Source organism: Schistocerca nitens, chromosome 5 (genome assembly GCF_023898315.1).
Source record: "Schistocerca nitens isolate TAMUIC-IGC-003100 chromosome 5, iqSchNite1.1, whole genome shotgun sequence".
NCBI classification, from domain to species: Eukaryota; Metazoa; Arthropoda; class Insecta; order Orthoptera; family Acrididae; genus Schistocerca; species Schistocerca nitens.
Window position 1 is genome coordinate 148,263,519 of NC_064618.1, and position 19,807 is coordinate 148,283,325.

General features: G+C 43.0%; 1 protein-coding gene and 1 non-coding gene across 2 annotated transcripts in view; both read left to right on the forward strand.

Moving 5' to 3' along the window:
• LOC126260316 (odorant receptor Or1-like) overlaps positions 1–19,807 on the forward strand; it is a 69,686-nt gene that overhangs the window by 43,925 nt on the left and 5,954 nt on the right. Inside the window, exon 4 of the mRNA XM_049957641.1 lies at positions 18,589–18,690. Within this exon, the coding sequence (XP_049813598.1) occupies positions 18,589–18,690 (102 nt within the window). The remainder of the gene's footprint in view (positions 1–18,588; positions 18,691–19,807) is intronic.
• On the forward strand, positions 12,718–12,792 carry Trnal-caa (transfer RNA leucine (anticodon CAA)). The gene has a single exon. It is a non-coding gene; the product is annotated as a tRNA-Leu (tRNA).

The window sequence follows — 19,807 nt, forward strand, 5'->3', positions numbered from 1 at the left end:
CAGATCTCTCACCAATTGAAAACGTCTGCTCAGTGGTGGCCTAGCAACTGGCTCGTCAGAATATGCCAGTCACTACTCATGATGAACTGTAGTATCGTGTTGAAGCTGCATGGGCAACTGTACCTGTACACACCATCCGAGCTCTGTTTGACTCAATGCCCAGGTGTATCGAGGCCGTTGTTACGGTCAGAGGTGGTTGTTCTGGGTACTGATTTCTCAAGATCTACGCACCCAAATTGCGTGGAAATGTAATCACATGTCAGTTCTAGTATAATATCTTTGTTCAATGAATACCCGTTTATCATCTGCATTTCTTCTTGGTGTAGCAAATTTTATGGCCAGTAGTGTAAGTTCACCAGATAAAAAATTATTAACGCCTCAAAAAAGCACAGTGATCTTTCTGAAGTCTTGAGATGGTGTAGAACTGGTGTCAAGCGGTCATGTAATTCTCCAGTGATGACGCAAGACATGGTAGTCAAGTGGTGCTTATGCGACATTTGGTGGCTAGTTTTTGTTATTAATTGACTATATTCACACTGAGTTGACAAAAGGCTAATATCGTGTCGTGCCCAGTGTAGTGTCGGCAGACTTGCCAACACTACGTACACTAATTGAAAGAGGCGGCCAAGATGCACGCGCTAACTCACGAAGGATGGAGTGATGTCTGAAACAGGATACGTAATGAATGCTATAAAGAAAAGTACGTAGCGGCTATAATACTTAACTTTATTCCATCATTTGTATACAGCATTCTTGATGATACAAGTGAGACTATCTTGAAATGGTTAATGGCGCCTTGCTAGGTCGTAGACATGGACTTAGCAGAAGGCTATTCTAACTGTCTCTCGGCAAATGAGAGAAAGGCTTCGTCAGTGTAGTCGCTAGCAAAGTCGTCGTACAACTGGGGCGAGTGCTAGTCAGTCTCTCGAGACCTGCCGTGTGGTGGCGCTCGGTCTGCGATCACTGTCAGTGGCGACACGCGGGTCCGACATGTACTAATGGACCGCGGCCGATTTAAAGCTACCACCTAGCAAGTGTGGTGCCTGGCGGTGACACCACACCCAGCATGGTGCAGCAACTCTACGTGGCACGGGCTCTAGAAGCTGTTGGAAGTCCTCTGCAGAAATACTGAGCCAAGCTGTCTCTACTGCGTCCATAACTGCGAAAATGTTGCCGGTACAGTATTCTGTGCATGAACTGATCCCTCGATTACGTCCCACAAATGTTCGATGGGGCTCTTGTCGGCCGTTCTGGGTGGCGATGTTGTGCTGTTAGCAAAGGCACTCGCGTCGGTCGTCTGCTGCCATAGCCAATGAACGCCAGAATTCGACGCACTGTCCTAAGCGATTCGTTCGTTGTACGTCCCACATTGATTTCTGCTGTTATTTCACGCAGCGCTGCTTGTCTGTTAGCACTGACAAGTCCAAGCAAACGGGGCTGCTTTCGGTAAATAAGTGACGGCTGTCGGCTACTGCGTTGACCGTGGTGAGAGGTGCCTGAAATTTGGTATTCTCGGCACAATCTTGACAGTGTATATCTCGGAGTAGTGAATTCCTTGGCGATTTCCGAAATCAGATGTCTCATGCGTCTAACTCCATCTGCCATTCCGCTTTCATAGTCTGTTAATTCCTGACGTGCTGTCATAATCACGTTGGACACCTTTTCACATGACTCGCCTTAGTACAAATGACAGCCCCCCAATAGCTTAAATGGTTCAGTTGGCTCTGAGCACTATGAGACTTAATATCTGAGGTCATCAGTCCCCTAGAACTTAGAACTACTTAAACCTAAATAACCTAAGGACATCACACACAGCCATGCCCGAGGAAGGATCCGAACCTGCGACCGTAGCGGTCGCTCGGTTCCAGACTGAAGCGCCTAGAACCGCTCGGCCACGCCCCCCCAATGCACTGCCCTTTTATACCTTCTGTACACAATACTACCGGCACCCATATACAGGGTGTTTCAAAAATGACCGGTATATTTGAAACGGCAATAAAAACTAAACGAGCAGCGACAGAAATACACCGTTTGTTGCAATATGCTTGGGACAAGAGTACATTTTCAGGCAGACAAACTTTCGAAATTACAGTAGTTACAATTTTCAACAACAGATGGCGCTGCGGTCTGGGAAACTCTATAGTACGATATTTTCCACATATCCACCATGCGTAGCAATAATATGGCGTAGTCTCTGAATGAAATTACCCTAAACCTTTGACAACGTGTCTGGCGGAATGGCTTCACATGCAGATGAGATGTACTGCTTCAGCTGTTCAATTGTTTCTGGATTCTGGCGGTACACCTGGTCTTTCAAGTGTCCCCACAGAAAGAAGTCACAGGGGTTCATGTCTGGCGAATAGGGAGGCCAATCCACGCCGCCTCCTGTATGTTTCGGATAGCCCAAAGCAATCACACGATCATCGAAATATTCATTCAGGAAATTAAAGACGTCGGCCGTGCGATGTGGCCGGGCACCATCTTGCATAAACCACGAGGTGTTCGCAGTGTCGTCTAAGGCAGTTTGTACCGACAAAAATTCACGACGAATGTCCAGATAGCGTGATGCAGTAATCGTTTCGGATCTGAAAAATGGGCCAATGATTCCTTTGGAAGACATGGCGGCCCAGACCAGTACTTTTTGAGGATGCAGGGACGATGGGACTGCAACATGGGGCTTTTCGGTTCCCCATATGCGCCAGTTCTGTTTACTGACGAAGCCGTCCAGGTAAAAATAAGCTTCGTCAGTAAACCAAATGCTGCCCACATGCATATCGCCGTCATCAATCCTGTGCACTATATCGTTAGCGAATGTCTCTCGTGCAGCAATGGTAGCGGCGCTGAGGGGTTGCCGCGTTTGAATTTTGTATGGATAGAGGTGTAAACTCTGGCGCATGAGACGATACGTGGACGTTGGCGTCATTTGGACCGCAGCTGCAACACGGCAACGGAAACCCGAGGCCGCTGTTGGATCACCTGCTGCACTAGTTGCGCGTTGCCCTCTGTGGTTGCCGTACGCGGTCGCCCTACCTTTCCAGCACGTTCATCCGTCACGTTCCCAGTCCGTTGAAATTTTTCAAACAGATCCTTTATTGTATCGCTTTTCTGTCCTTTGGTTACATTAAACCTCCGTTGAAAACTTCGTCTTGTTGCTATATCTTTCACATCACTTGCAGCACCATCTGTTGTTGAAGATTGTAACTACTGTAATTTCGAAAGTTTGTCCGCCTGAAAATGTACTGTTGTCCCAAGCATATTGCAACAAACGGTGTATTTCTATCGCTGCTCGTTTAGTTTTTATTGCCGTTTCAAATATACCGGTCATTTTTGAAACACCCTGTATGTGCATATCGCTGTCACATCACTTTTGTAACCTCAGGTATATCAGCCGGAATCAGAGCATTACAATGGGCAGACATGAAGACGGTACGAAATGTCAGAAAGCAGGTATCGTGTTTCGACGTGAACAAAGTTGGCCGATTTGTAGTTGTATCAACGCTAACTTTCTAATGGGTCTATAACAAATGGTGCATCGCATTCAGCCATGAAACACGCAATAAGAACAGTGGTTTTAGAAAGTTTCTAATCGAGAGGGGCCGGACATGAGTGTCACATATTGTCAGTGGCAATCCGGTTTCACACCTGACAGGAATTGTTGCTGTCAGTAAATGCAATCCTTTCTCAACCCATTTCCGAGCGAACGTTGTGAAGGGAACTATATACACTGGACGTTTGGAGTGATGTGCAAGGGTTATTTCAGTCGGAACAGCTTTCGGGCACCGGAGATTTAAAATAGCACACGTGTATGAAATTGGAACGTAACTATAATTTGCTGCTGCGCCGGCACCAATGAACGAGGCAATGGGTGACCAACGTGATGTGATGGGCAGGGGCGTGATCGAGGTACTCTCTCTCTCTCTCTCTCTCTCTTTCTGTGTGTGTGTGTGTGTGTGTGTGTGTGTGTGTGTGTGTGTGTGTGTACAGTACGCCCATTGCTACTTTATCGTGCTTTAAAAATTGTGGTTTTCACAACGTTATTCTATAACAAACGATTTGTCATTCAATGTTTTATCACAACTTTTCAAAACTAGAAATTTGTGTTTTTTGTTGCTGGGGAGGGGCGGGGTTATACGGTTTGTGCGTTTTTAGAAATTAAGTCCTGGCGAAGTACCTCGCGACAAATCATTGCTCACAGCGGCAAATGAAACTACAGTAAATGTCTTCAGTGGGTTAAACAAACATAAACTTGAAAGTACCTAACTGGAGGCGTGTAGTTCGACCGGCGAGTCGTGATTTTGCTCCCTTTAAAATGAGACAAAATGCTGATTGCGCCGAATCCCGAAGGATATCTTTAACCTATCGTGTGTGGTAGGTGTATTTCAAGCTTGAAAATATTTCTTTGATGTTCTACATCTACATTCTTACTCTGCAATTATCACTTAAGTGTCTGGCAGAGGGTTCATCGAAGCATTTTCATACTACTTCTCTACCATTCCACTCTCGAATAGCGCGTGGGAAAATGGAACATCTGAATCTTCCCGTTCGAACTCTGATTTCTGTTATTTTATTATGATGATCATTTCCCCCTAGGTAGGTGGGTTTCAACAAAATATTTTCGCATTCGGAAGAGAAAGTTGGTGATTGAAATTTCGTAAATAGATCTCGCCGCCACCCCAACTCGCGTATGATATTAGTGACACTCTCACCCCTATTGCGCGATAACACGAAACGAGCTGCCCTTCTTTGTACTTTTTCGATTTCCTCCGTCAATCCTACCTGGTAAGGATCCCATACCGAGCAGCAGTATCCCAGCAGAGGACGGACAAGAGTAATGTAGGCTGTCACTTTAGTGGGTTTGTGCCGTCCTGTAAGTGTTCTGCCAACAAAGCGTACTTTCGCCTTCCTCACAATATTATCTATGTGGTCTTTCCAATTTAAGTTGCTCGTAATTGTAATTCCTAGGTATGTAGTCGAATTGACAGCCCTTAGATTTGTGCGATTTATCGTATACCCAAAATTCATCGGATTTCTTTTAGTACCCATTTGGATGACGTCGCACTTTTCTTTGTTTGCCCGGGTTCCCGGGTTCGATTCCCGACGGGGTCAGGGATTTTCTCTGCCTCGTGATGACTGGGTGTTGTGTGCTGTCCTTAGGTTAGTTAGGTTTAAGTAGTTCTAAGTTCTAGGGGACTGATGACCAGAGATGTTAAGTCCCATAGTGCTCAGAGCCATTTTCTTTTCTTTGTTTAGTGCCAATTGCCACCTTTCGCACCATACAGAAATTCTCTCTATATAATTTTGTAATTGGAATTGATCGTCTGATGATTTTACTAGACGGTAAATTACAGCGTCTTCTGCAAACAATCTAAGGGCTCTGCTCAGATTATCACCTAGATCATTGGTGTAAATCAGCAATAGCAGAGGGCCTATGACACTACCTTGCGGAACGCTATTACTACGAACTGTGACCTCTCTGAGAGGAAATCACGAATCCAGTCACACAACTGAGACGATACTCCATATACACGCTATTTGATTAATAGTCGCTTGTGAGGAACGGTATCAAAAGCCTTCTGTATGTCTAGGAATATGGAATCGATCTGAGATCCCTTGTCGACAGCACTCATTACTTCATGGGAATAAAGAACTAGCTGTGTTGCACAAGAATGATATTTTCTGAATCCGTGTTGGTTATGTATCTTCAAGGCGATTCATGAAATGAAATGATCGTGCGGCATTGTTGGCCGGGAGACCCCATGCGGGGTGTTCGGCCGCCGAATTGACGCCACTTCGGCGACTTGCGAGTCAATGATGATGAAATGATGATGAAAGACACACAACACCCAGTCATCACGAGGCAGAGAAAATCCCTAACCCCGCCGGGAATCGAACCCGGGACCCCGTGCGCGGGAAGCGAGAACGCTACCAAAAGACCACGAGCTGCGGACAAGGTGATTCATAATGTTCGGGTACAGTATATGCTCCAAATTGGGGGTATTTTTCGTAGCATTTCTTGGAGCCATTCATTCAGATTACCGTGATTGTTTATTATAACATTCTCGCTAACCAAGTGCTGCCCTTTCTACTACATCTTAATGATGAGTATGTTGTGGACACTCTCTTCTTCCAAAATGTCAACAGCAGTGCTCATAGGGCTGTAAGCATACGTCCCTGGTTTGATGAACATCCAGAAACACTGTCCCACCTCGACTGACCCCTTCAATCAAGGGTTCCCATATTTTTTGTTGCTGCTTATTACTTGACATATTTAGAAATTTGGGCGTACCATTACACTTGACTTTTTAGAAATGTGGGTGTACCACTATAGCTTGTTTACTTTTTAATGAGCCCTGAGGTGAGGCTGAGAGGTTTCCGTTACTATGCCATTCTAAAATTAGTCTGTTGTGACGCTTTTATCTAGTTAGTATTAGTGTTAATAAAATTTGCCATCCATTTCGATTATTTTTCACGGAACGTAGATTTCGTTTGAAAAACTTCAGTAGATTTACCAACTATCTCAGAGAGCTTAGAACCTTGATGACGTTTTTATAAAGAAGGCTCTTTGCTTCGTTTTGGAAGCGTTTCTAAGTGTACAACGCTTTTGGTTATCACTGGTCTCTGCACCGACCTTTACGATAAAGCCAAATTATTAGTAGCTTTCATCAAATTTGCTTTAGGCCGTTAGAGTATCATTTATTGCAATTGCAGTTTCAGCATATGATCATTTTCAAGCATTCTGAAAGTCACCAAATAAAATATGCGTACTTACAAAATTGACATATGTTGAAAAATGAAAATTTCAAAGCTGCGTGAGTGGGATGTTGTAACCCACTCATTGTCAGTAACATAAAGCCGCGACATGCTGGAATACAGTCCCCAGCAGGGTAAAAACAAATGCATGTGGCGGTATGAATTTATTCGCTGTTCCACACACCGCGCGAGCACACGTTAGAAAGCTGGTAAAATGACGCCAGATATGATAAACACTTAAATCAAAATCTCATGTAGCAGGCGTGGTAGACGGACCACAGTAGCACACACTTTACAAACTACATGATATCGATTCTAAATATTACCATCTTTGGACTCTGCTCTTTGCATGTTTGCATCGTTATATCATATCCGCTGTTATTTCGCCAGCTTTCTAACGTGTGCACGCATGATGTATGGAACAGCGGATACATCCACACCACCACATTCATTTGCTTTTATACTGCTGAGAACTATATTCCAGCATGTCACAGCTTTATGTTATTGAGTGCGATACAACATCCCGTGTAAGTAGTTTTGAAATTTGTATTTATCGACGTTTGTCAGTTTTGTGATTCATATATTTTATTTGGTAACTGATTGGTTCCAGAATCCTTGGAAATGGCAATGTGTTGAAACTGCAATCACAGTGAATAATATTTTAACAGTCTAAAGCGGAATGACTTCATTCAAAAATTTCACGAAGACTGTGGACCCAGTCCTCATCAAAATTCTACTGTACAAAAAGAGCTGTAGAGTATCGATGCTTGGTGCAGCTACTGACAGTGGATACGCAAAATATACCATATAGAAATATAACGTATAGTGCATAAAAAGACAGAGAGATCCATTATTGTATGATTACACGATTGCAGAACAATCACTGGAAGTAGTCACATCCACATAATATCGAAGAGTATGCGCACGGAGTGATTTAAAGTGGAACGAACACATAAACCTAATTGTAAGCAAGACAAATGCCAGACTGAGAGCCACTGGAAAAATCCTAAGAAAGTGTAGCCCTCCACAAAGGAGGTAGCTTACGAAACTCTCATTCGACCAATGTTTGAATATTGCTCTTCAGTCGGGGATCTGCACAAGATGGGATTTATCGAGTAATTAGAGAAGATCCAAAGAAGGGCTGCACGTTTCGCTACAGGTTCAATTAGCAAATGCGAAAGCGTCAGGAAGACACTCAACCAACTCCGACGGCAAATGCTGCAAGACAGGCGTTCTGTATCATGCTGTAATTTACTGTTAAAGTTTCGAGAGCGTACGTTCCTAGAAGAATCGGCCATTATATTGCTTCCCTCGGGAAAAGACCATGAAATTAAATTTGGAGACATTCGGGCACACACGAAAGCTTACCAGCAATCGTTCATCCCACAGACCGTTTACAACTGGAACAATGAAGGATGGGGGAGGGGAGTGACAGTGTATAACTGCTCTTTTAACTGAGAATAATATTATCAGGCTTATTCTCGTATAGGGGAGAGGTGATCGGATATAATTAATAGCACTGAATAAGTTTTAATTAAAATTATCGATATATAATCTCATCAGAATAACGCCCGCAGCAAGGTAGCGCTTCAGGGAAATCAAAGAGGGTTTAACGCGGCTACTTTTGTTTATAAATTCTACTCTATAAACCATGCGTGGGTATTGTTAGTTCTCTTGTTTTCTGCGCTCTGAATAAGCCTACGCAGCTGCGGCGTGCGATATAGCTGGCATTTCCGTGAGCGCGAGAGAAAGTAGCGCTCAGTATTAAACTCTATTACATGCCGAATAACAGATAACAGGGTCTGTGGACTATACGAAGGGACGTTAAATTGAATATAAGAACGTAATTGGACACTTAGCTTTGTGAAAGTAAAAGCGTACGAAGTTTGAATGACTGTATCGAAGTAATCGTAAGGGACGATAATCCTTACTATAACATCTTTGAGTGACGAACCGTAAAAATCACGGACATTGTAATTGCTAAGAGTAATTGTAGGATCAACCCTCCTATTCCCTATATACAAAACGCAATCATTCATGGTCGTTTAATTATTATTAACTGTTGTTAATAAAAAAACTAAAGGGATTTCCACAGTAGCCTGTGAATTGGTCAATGATAGTCATAGGCAAGCTGGAAACTGTATCTCTGGATGAAGAATGCTCCGATGATGATATATTCGAAAGCGTAAAATTTTACTTAAAAGCTATTTAACATTTCATTTACAGTCGGACAGAAATAATACAAAATCAGGAACAGTGCGGATAAGTAGTAGCTAACGTCGGAAATAGGAAGTTGAAATAATAACTAACATCCAAAGACGTTGTTAACTATCTTGTCTTCGGTAACGCAGCAACAAATGAAGGGTGGTCGACAGTGCAAAAAGCCAACATTATTTATTATTATGGAAATCCGAAATTTAGTCGCCGTTACAGTGAAGATGTTTGTGGCTGCTCCATCTGATATGTAGATATAACGTAAAGTCGGGCGTATATACTGGATAACAACATCAATATCTTAAGTTAGAGAAGTCGACGACAGCAGATCAACGGACCCTCCGCCATACACTGTTACGGGCTTGCGGATTATCGGTGTAGATGGAGATGAAATCTAATCATCAATAAATGGTTTCAGGTGGATGTGGTATACCCAAAGAAACTTGCGTAGTCTGTCCGTCGCCGAAGTCAGACCATTGTGCCAGACAGGGTACGATATTACGATATTGCATTGCCTGTGTTGGTAAAAGTTCGATGCAACATTCCTTCGGACATATGAACATACAAGGTTAAGCCGCTGTCATTATAGAAAGTAATTTTTTTTTAAACTGGACTAGAGGAAGTTTAGGAACTGAAATAAAAGAAAAAATGAGGCACGTGATTGTGTATAATAAACGCCTAATGAGCAAAATACGAGTGTGCGGAATATCAGAGCAGCTCTTTGACTAGACTGGAGAGTCTCTTGCAAATAGAACACAGAATTTCATTCTCAACACAGAGAAATCTTCAGACGTAAAAGTGACGAGTAACTGTGTCTGGTCATTCAATACTAAGCTTGGACAAACGGAGTTACGTTTATTAATTTCCATTGCTTCAAGGTAGTTCTTCTTCCTTCATTTATGGATGTGATGTAATACTTCATGTAGCTCCTTGTAACTAGGCCTTTTTTCAATCAGGTGCTCTGCAAAAGTAGAACCTCTTTTCTAACTTCTATGGTGTTTCTTCAAGCGGGTGCATGTTGCCCATGGAGACTGGCCTGTATATAATTTGCCACTATTGCAAGTGTTTTGTGTATTCATCTGTTTTCAATAGCTGAAGTCCTGTCTTTACCATAGGGCAAGAAGTGTCCAACAGTGCTGCGCACATAAAATGAGGTTTTAAAGCTCCTGAATTTAAGGTTTCCGGCTACATTCAGTGAAACTTTTCTTAAACATGGAATTGTGCACCATTTATTTCGTTCTCGAGGTTGTGGGTGCAGAATAGGATAAAGAAGAGAGTATACTTGTTGTTTCTACTTTTTTGTGCATTATGAAGTCCACCAAGGTAGGAGAGTGCCAGTTATTTGATGCTATTTGTTAATTCAGTTTGGAAGTTGTCTTCACTCAATTGGCTGGACATTAGGCGACGAACGAAAGGCAGCATTTTATGAGTCACTGGGCGTTGAGAATCGTCAGGTATTACAATATCGTGGTGGTAGGTTTCCTATACACCTTGAAGGTATGATCACTGATGTTTATGATGGAGTAAAGGGCGAAAACCAGTTTGTGAAATAAATAATAAATATTGTAGAATATTACGCTAGTGTTGTGTGTGTTTTTATTTATAATGCACAAAATATTCTACCAAGAACCGACGGAAAAATCAACCAATGAGCCTATTTTTTTGTGCGGTGTGATCATAACTAATCGTGTGTTCGAGATTCTTTTCCTGTTGTTATAATATTTAATCTTTGGAAGGGGTTTCTACAGACTTCTGACGTATTGTGACCAGGATCTGTTTCCTTCCATTATACCGAAACGCCACCTGCCTAATTTTTCCGAGAGATGGGACGAAGCGTCATATGGTTCTCTCGCAACAAAAGTTAGGTCGTACGTGAAACACCATCCAGTTATAATCCTCCAGTTCCGACCGGGGTATTTAGATTGTTTGCCTTGCTTATCAGGAGAATGCTGATTCCTAGGTGACAGTCGCTATGCCCTGTTCTCAGTTCGCTGAGATTCGTCTGAAAAGATGCAGAAAGAATCACAAATACAACAGCCTCACGAACAGACTTAGTTTCAAAGTCGCCTGATTAACTGTGCTGCGCCAGAATGCCACATTCCACTGACTTTTGGTGTCTTCGGTGCAGTACGATAATAGTTTAATCTGGAATGCAGACATTTCTTCCCTAACATATTCTGTGACTTCGGGTCAAACTTCGAGCTGGCCAGTCCATCTTTGTTGAAGAATGGTGCAATGGTCCACTCATTGTTGGAAAGATCATTATGATGCTGATACAAGAAAAGTCAGATTGTAAACTGTTTCCAAGTGCTTGAAGCATGCAGTTGTCTAACAAATATTACATAAATACCCGTTTTCGTATTACCATCGACCAGAACAAGTACCCCGACCGTGAACAAGAAATTCATGATATGATCAGCCCATCGTCACCGACAACACTCATTACTTCGTATTAACAGACGGCACGTTATTGATGTTATATTATTAGCAGTAATGCTCAAACCATCGATGCCTTAAAGAACAGAGCTCTCTTGTATAACAACAGCTGTAAACGTCTCAGTACTTAACAAATGATTTAAAATGTTAAATATTTGACGTTAAACGCGTAAAAGCCTTAAAGCTGAAGACGGAAAATTCTAATTAAAGTCAGTTTGCAGCCACAAAGTGAGCTCAATATCAAACACCGGATGAGTATAGTTTGGGTAAATACCTTTCCGTTTGAGGATGTCTGTGACGTCATTTCTCCTGAACTATACGTCGTACAATGACAATTTTGCAGGTACATTCAGCGGTATAAATGGATACTGTTTGCAAACTGTGTTGCGGATAGAGTTAGTAGTAAAGATGCAATAAATTAAACAGTCATGCCTGATGCTGCCGTTTCACCCCACGAACAGCGAAAATGTAGTAAGTCATAAACTTTTTTCGTTTCATTATTTTGTATGTGTGGAGCGGCGGATCAGCGAGAAAAAATTCCGTAAAGGGTTGAAATTATATGGGGAATTGGTAAAAACAGTGAATGATACGCATCCAAAAATCAAGTTTACAGGACATCTGGAGAAAGAAGGAAGTAGGCCTCTTTGACTCGCAGTTTATCTACAAGAGAGGAAGATATGGATTAACCATACTTAGGAAGCAGATAAATACGGACATAATTATGAAATTGAGATTTTGCGACTCGAAATAGTGTAAATAGTAGTACTTAAAATATGTGAATAACGCAATTTAATAACTAACACTCAACAATGAAACTTGCTGGAAGATTAAAACTGTGTGCCGGACCGACATTCGAACTCGGGACCTTTGACTTTCGCGGGCAAGTGCTCTACCAATTGAGCTACCCAAGCACGACTCACGCCCCGTGCTCACAGCTTTACTTCCGCCAGTACCTCGTCTCCTACTTTCCAAACTTCACCGAAGATCTCCTGCGAACCTTCCCGAAGTAGCACTCCTGGAAGAAAGGATATCGCGGAGACATGGCTTAGCCACAGCCTGGGGGATGCTTCCAGACTGAGATTTTCACTATGCAGCGGAGTGTGCGCTGATATGAAACTTCCTGGCAGATTAACACTGTGTGCCGGACCGAGACTCGAACTCGAGACCTTTGCCTTTTGCCTAAGCCATGTCTCCGCAATATCCTTTCTTCCAGGCGTGCTAGTTCTGCAAGGTTCGCAGGAGAGCTTCTGTGAAGTTTGGAAAGTAGGGGACGAGGTACTGGCGGAAGTAAAGCTGTGAGGACGGGGCATGAGTCGTGTTTGGATAGCTCAGTTGGTAGAGCACTTGCCCGCAAAAGGCAAAGGTCCCGAGTTCGAGTCTCGGTCCGGCACACAGTTTTAATCTGCCAGGAAGTTTCATATCAGTGCACACTCCGCTGCAGAGTGAAAATCTCATTCTGGAAACAACAAAGAAGCAAGAAGAGTGAAACAAATATTAGGATGACTGCTGTAGGGAAAGCGAGAAATTTAAAAAATGTATATGGAGCCCAAATCAGAATTAATACATAATTAAGAAGAACTGATCAGATAGTAAGCAAAATGTTATTTAACGATACATATTCTATTATATGAAAAGAACGCAGATAGTGATTTACAGACAAATGCCGCTAGTACGCCATAAAACTGGCAGCAAAAACAGTAAGTCTGTACGACCCCATCATTAGCATGTATCCATGGTGGTGATTTGTACACAGGCCAAAGAAGTGAGGTTTTTTATCTGAAAATTACACTAAAATAGTTAATTGACTGATATGGCCTCGCAATATTAACCAAAACGGCCTTTCTGTGCTGGTATTGTGAACGGCTGAAAGCAAGGAAAAACTACAGCCGTAATTTTTCCCGAGGACATGCAGCTTTACTGTATGGTTAAATGATGATGGCGCCCAATTGGGTAAAATATTCCGGAGGTAAAATAATCCCCCATTCGGATCTCCGGCCGGGGACTACTAAGGAGGACGTCGTTATAAGGGGAAACAAAACTGGGTTTCTACGGATCGGAGCGTGCAATGTCAGATCCCTGAATCGGGCAGGTAGGTTAGAAAATTTGAAAAGGGAAATGGATAGGTTAAAGTTAGATATAGTGGGAATTAGTCAAGTTCGGTAGCAGGAGGAACAAGACTTCTGGTCAAGTGAATACAGGTTTCTAATACAAAATAAAAATGGGGGAATCCGGGAGTAGGTTTAATAACGAATAAAAAAATAGGAGCGGGGGTAAGCTACTACTAACAGCATAGAGAACGTCTTATTGTAGCCAAGATAGATACAAAGCCCACGCCTACCACAGTAGTACAAGTTTATATGGCTCTGAGCACTATGGGACTCAACTGCTGAGGTCATTAGTCCCCTAGAACTTAGAACTAGTTAAACCTAACTAACCTAAGGACATCACAAACATCCATGCCCGAGTCAGGATTCGAACCTGCGACCGTAGCGGTCTTGCGGTTCCAGACTGCAGACAAGTTTATATGCCAACTAGCTCTGCAGATGACGAAGAAACAGATGAAATGTATGACGAGATAAAAGAAATTATTCAGATAGTGAAAGGAGACGAAAATTTAATAGTCTTGGGTGGCTGGGCCTCGGTAGTACGAAAAGGAAGAGAAGGAAACATAGTAGGTGAATATGGAATGGGAGTCAGGAACGAAAGAATAAGCCGCCTGGTAGAATTTTGCACAGAGCGTAACTTAGTCATAGCTGACACTTGGTTCAAGAATCATAATAGAGGGTTGTATACATGGAAGAAGCCTGGAGATACTGCAAGGTCTCAGATAGATTATATAATGGTAAGACAGAGATTCGGGAACCAGGTTTTAAATTATAAGACATTTCCAGGGGCAGATGTGGACTCTGACCACAATCTATTGGTTATGAACTGTAGATTAAAACTGAAGAAACTGCAAAAAGGTGGGAATTTGAGGAGATGGGACCTGGATAAACTGAAAGAACCAGAGGTTGTAGACAGCTTCAGGGTGAAAATTAGGGAACGATTGACAAGAATGAGGGAAAGAAATACAGTAGAAGAAGAATGGGTAGCTTTGAGAGATGAAATAGTGAAGGTAGCAGAGGATCAAGTAGGTAAAAAGACGAGGGCTACTAGAAATCCTTGAGTAACAGAAGAGATATTGAATTTAATTGATGAAAGGAGAAAATATAAAAATGTAGTAAATGAAGCAGGCAAAAAGGAATACAAACGTCTCAAAAATGAGATCGACAGGAAGTGCAAAATGGCTAAGCAGGGATGGCTAAGGGACAAATCTAAGGATGTAGAAGCGCATATCACTAGGGGTAAGATAGATATTGCCTACAGGAAAATCAGAGACCTTTGGAAAAAAGAGAACCAGTTGCATGAATATCAAGAGCTCAGATGAAAACGCAGTTCTAAGCAAAGAAAGGAAAGCAGAAAGGTGGAAGGAGTATATAGAGGATCTATACAAGGGCGATGTTCTTGAGGACAATATTATAGAAATGGAAGAGGATGTAGATGAAGATGAAATAGGAGATATGATACTGCGTGAAGAGTTTGACAGAGCACTGAAAGACCTAAGTTGAAACAAGACCCCGGGAGTAGACAACATTCCATTAGAACTACTGACAGCCTTGGGAGAGCCAGGACTAACAAAACTCTACCATCTAGTGAGCAAGATGTATGAGACAGGCGAAATACCCTCAGACTTCAAGAACAATATAATAATTCCAATCCCAAAAAAACAGGTGTCGACAAATGTGAAAATTACCGAAGTATCAGTTTAATAAGCCACGGCTGCAAAATACTAAACGAATTCTTTACAGACGAATGTAAAAACTGGTAGAAGCCGACCTCAGGGAAGATCAGTTTGGACTCCGTAGAAATGATGAAACACGTGAGGCAATACTGACCCTACGACTTATGTTAGAAAATAGATTAAGGAAAGGCAAACCTACGTTTCTAGCATTTGTAGACTTAGAGAAAGCTTTTGATAATGTTGACTGGAATACTCTCTTTCAAAATCTGAAGGTGGCAGGGGTAAAATACAGGGAGCGAAAGGCTATTTACAGTTTGCACAGAAACCAGATGGCAGTTATAAGACTCGAGGGACATGAAAGGGAAGCAGTGGTTGGGAAGGGAGTGAAACAGGGTCGTAGCCTATCCCCAATGTTATTCAATCTGTATATTGAGCAAGCAGTGAAGGAAACAAAAGAAAAATTCGGAGTAGGAATTAAAATCCATGGAGAAGAAATAAAAACTTTGAGGTTAGCCGATGACATTGTAATTCTGTCAGAGACAGCAAAGGACTTGGAAGAGCAGTTGAACGGAATGGATAGTGTCTTGAAAGGAGGATATAAGATGAATATCAACAAAAGCAAAACGAGGATAATGGAATGTAGTCGAATTAAATCGGGTGATGCTGCGGGAATAAGATTAGGAAATGAGACAAATTCAAATTCAAATGAGACACTTAAAGTAGTAAAGGAGTTTTGCTATTTGGGGAGCAAAATAACTGATGATGGTCGAAGTAGGAGGGGATATAAAATATAGACTGGCAATGGCAAGGAAAGTGTTTCTGAAGAAGAGAAATTTGTTAACATCGAGTATAGATTTAAGTGTCAGGAATTCATTTCTAAATGTACACTCCTGGAAATGGAAAAAAGAACACATTGACACCGGTGTGTCAGACCCACCATACTTGCTCCGGACACTGCGAGAGGGCTGTACAAGCAATGATCACACGCACGACACAGCGGACACACCAGGACCTGCGGTGTTGGCCGTCGAATGGCGCTAGCTGCGCAGCATTTGTGCACCGCCGCCGTCAGTGTCAGCCAGTTTGCCGTGGCATACGGAGCTCCATCGCAGTCTTTAACACTGGTAGCATGCCGCGACAGCGTGGACGTGAACCGCATGTGCAGTTGACGGACTTTGAGCGAGGGCGTATAGTGGGCATGCGGGAGGCCGGGTGGACGTACCGCCGAATTGCTCAACACGTGGGGCGTGAGGTCTCCACAGTACATCGATGTTGTCGCCAGTGGTCGGCGGAAGGTGCACGTGCCCGTCGACCTGGGACCGGACCGCAGCGACGCACGGATGCACGCCAAGACCGTAGGATCCTACGCAGTGCCGTAGGGGACCGCACCGCCACTTCCCAGCAAATTAGGGACACTGTTGCTCCTGGGGTATCGGCGAGGACCATTCGCAACCGTCTCCATGAAGCTGGGCTACGGTCCCGCACACCGTTAGGCCGTCTTCCGCTCACGCCCCAACATCGTGCAGCCCGCCTCCAGTGGTGTCGCGACAGGCGTGAATGGAGGGACGAATGGAGACGTGTCGTCTTCAGCGATGAGAGTCGCTTCTGCCTTGGTGCCAATGATGGTCGTATGCGTGTTTGGCGCCGTGCAGGTGAGCGCCACAATCAGGACTGCATACGACCGAGGCACACAGGGCCAACACCCGGCATCATGGTGTGGGGAGCGATCTCCTACACTGGCCGTACACCACTGGTGATCGTCGAGGGGACACTGAATAGTGCACGGTACATCCAAACCGTCATCGAACCCATCGTTCTACCATTCCTAGACCGGCAAGGGAACTTGCTGTTCCAACAGGACAATGCACGTCCGCATGTATCCCGTGCCACCCAACGTGCTCTAGAAGGTGTAAGTCAACTACCCTGTCCAGCAAGATCTCCGGATCTGTCCCCCATTGAGCATGTTTGGGACTGGATGAAGCGTCGTCTCACGCGGTCTGCACGTCCAGCACGAACGCTGGTCCAACTGAGGCGCCAGGTGGAAATGGCATGGCAAGCCGTTCCACAGGACTACATCCAGCATCTCTACGATCGTCTCCATGGGAGAATAGCAGCCTGCATTGCTGCGAAAGGTGGATATACACTGTTCTAGTGCCGACATTGTGCATGCTCTGTTGCCTGTGTCTATGTGCCTGTGGTTCTGTCAGTGTGATCATGTGATGTATCTGACCCCAGGAATGTATCAATAAAGTTTCCCCTTCCTGGGACAATGAATTCACGGTGTTCTTATTTCAATTTCCAGGAGTGTATTTGTCTGGAGTGTAGCCATGTTGGAAGTGAAACGTGGACAGTTTAGACAAGAAAAGAATAGAAGCTTTCGAAATGTGGTGCTACAGAAGAATGCTGAAGATTAGATGGGTAGATCACATAACTAATGAGGAGGTATTCAATAGAATTGGAGAGAAGAGAAATTTGTAGCACAACTTGACTAGAAGAAGGGATCGGTTGGTAGGGCATGTTCTGAGGCATCAAGGAATCACCAGTTTAGCATTGGAGGGCAGCGTGGAGGGTAAAAATCGTAGAGGGAGACCAAGAGATGAATACACTAAACAGATTCAGAAGAATGTAGGTTGCAGTAGGTATCGAGAGATGAAGAAGCTTGCACAGGATAGAGTAGCATCGAGAGCTGCATCAAACCAGTCTCTGGACTGAAGACTGCAACAACAACAACATAGAGTAACGTTAACGAGTCTTTGAATTATGATCGAAATCGTGTACAGCAGCCGAGATGCTCATACGTTAGTCACGTAAGAAGATCAGTGAGTGTAATGCCACCAGACAAATATCCTCGACCACATTTTTAAATGATTTCGACCAGCATTCAAAGGCATGTCTGATGATTCTCTAATCTATTATGTTTCTTACTTTTAGACAAATCACTTCATAAAGCCCTCCACCATTTCTTTATATCAATTATTTTTATTTTTAAGTTCTGTTCAGAAAGCATGAATTACGACGTATTTACATATCGATCGGTATTCGATCATTATTAAGAGTATATAGATCAAGAGAAATCAGAAAAGTTTCAATTTATACTGATATTTATTATTTTTTGATACTTCAGCAGCAGCTGTCCCTGAAGTATTTCAATTTCCCCTCAGATCACTAACTTTTCGTTAATTACTCTGATTACTTTCAAGCAAATAAATCTTTCTCTGCAAAACTAGACCTCGCGCTGGTCAATTGGATATCCCGTTTGTCCACCTCACTCATCGTCTGACTATGAAATTTGGTACAAAAGTCCGTTGTATAATTTCTACGGAGTCTTGTTTTTGTTCCGCTCAAAGATTTGACCAATAGATGAAAACAGAAAATGCGATACGCCTGTCGTGTTGCTGTGTTCGCAGAGCACTGACGTGGGAGCCGTCCTCAAGTGCTGGGCTGCCCTGCCTATGGTGGGTATCCAGATCTTCCTGTACTGCTCGGGAGCCCACGACATCATGGAGCAGGTAAGGCAGCCTCTTGACAGCAACCTATTGCTAGTTACTGATAAACCGCGTGGCAGCTTGTACGATGCGCAGGATACCTACAAACTTCATCAAACAGAGTGAGACAGAGAGCGAGGACGTGACAATCCTTTAGTGCGTAAAAGTTAAGGATAATGAAAAAATTTTCTCAACATTGTCGTTGAATTGTTGCACGACTGGGGAACAACTTCAGTTGTTTCCTAAGCCTTTAGTCCAAAGCACTCAGATATCGGTTAAAAGGCATCGTGGTTCAGCTGCGACCATCTTATTTGAATGAAATGTTTTATTCCTCACTTAGACTACGTGGTATAGATGCTGGCTGTTATGAGCCAAAGGGTCTACTGTTCTCCTTATGCAAACAAACTGGCACTTACTCTAGTATCATTATGTAAACAAACCACTCACTTGTGGTCTTAGTTGTGTTTATTTAACATCTAATTAATGGCCAATAGCCATAATTTTAATCACCACAATTTATGATCCAAGATGGACACTGATTAGTGCACCTGTGCTCTGCTTTAGCCTAATGTTAATTATCATAATTTATGACTCCAGTTACCTTTTACTTTATTGACCATAATTTATGATCCAAAAATGTCTGTTTTCCTTTCCCCATTCAGTTAGTGCATTCCTATTAATCCCGCACCACCACCCTGCCCATCACCACCTCTCTTCTGGTACCCAGCATCATGAGACACAACTTAGCATTGCTGCTCTGTTCCTCGGTCAAACAACAGTAGCAGCAAATTCAGGTGACATTCACAACTTCGTTTTTTATCAATTTCTAGCAGAGTTCCACGCCCAATAGTATTTTCTGCAAGCACATCTACATATGAAGGGCTTATTTCAATAGTGATACAAGTCCATTACCTCCACTTTTCTGTCTATAAAGCTTCTGAAATTAATGAGCCAAACAAACAGAAAAAAAGGTTCATCTCTAGCAAGAAGCCATATGCTTGAATATTTCTGGTATCTCAACGGCAGATTTTTCAGCACTCATTTAACTTTACGACTCTGTATCTCAATATGAACAAAAATGGACTTGTACCACTATTGAAATAAGCCCTTAATATGAGGCTGTTTACAGTTCTAGGGCTGT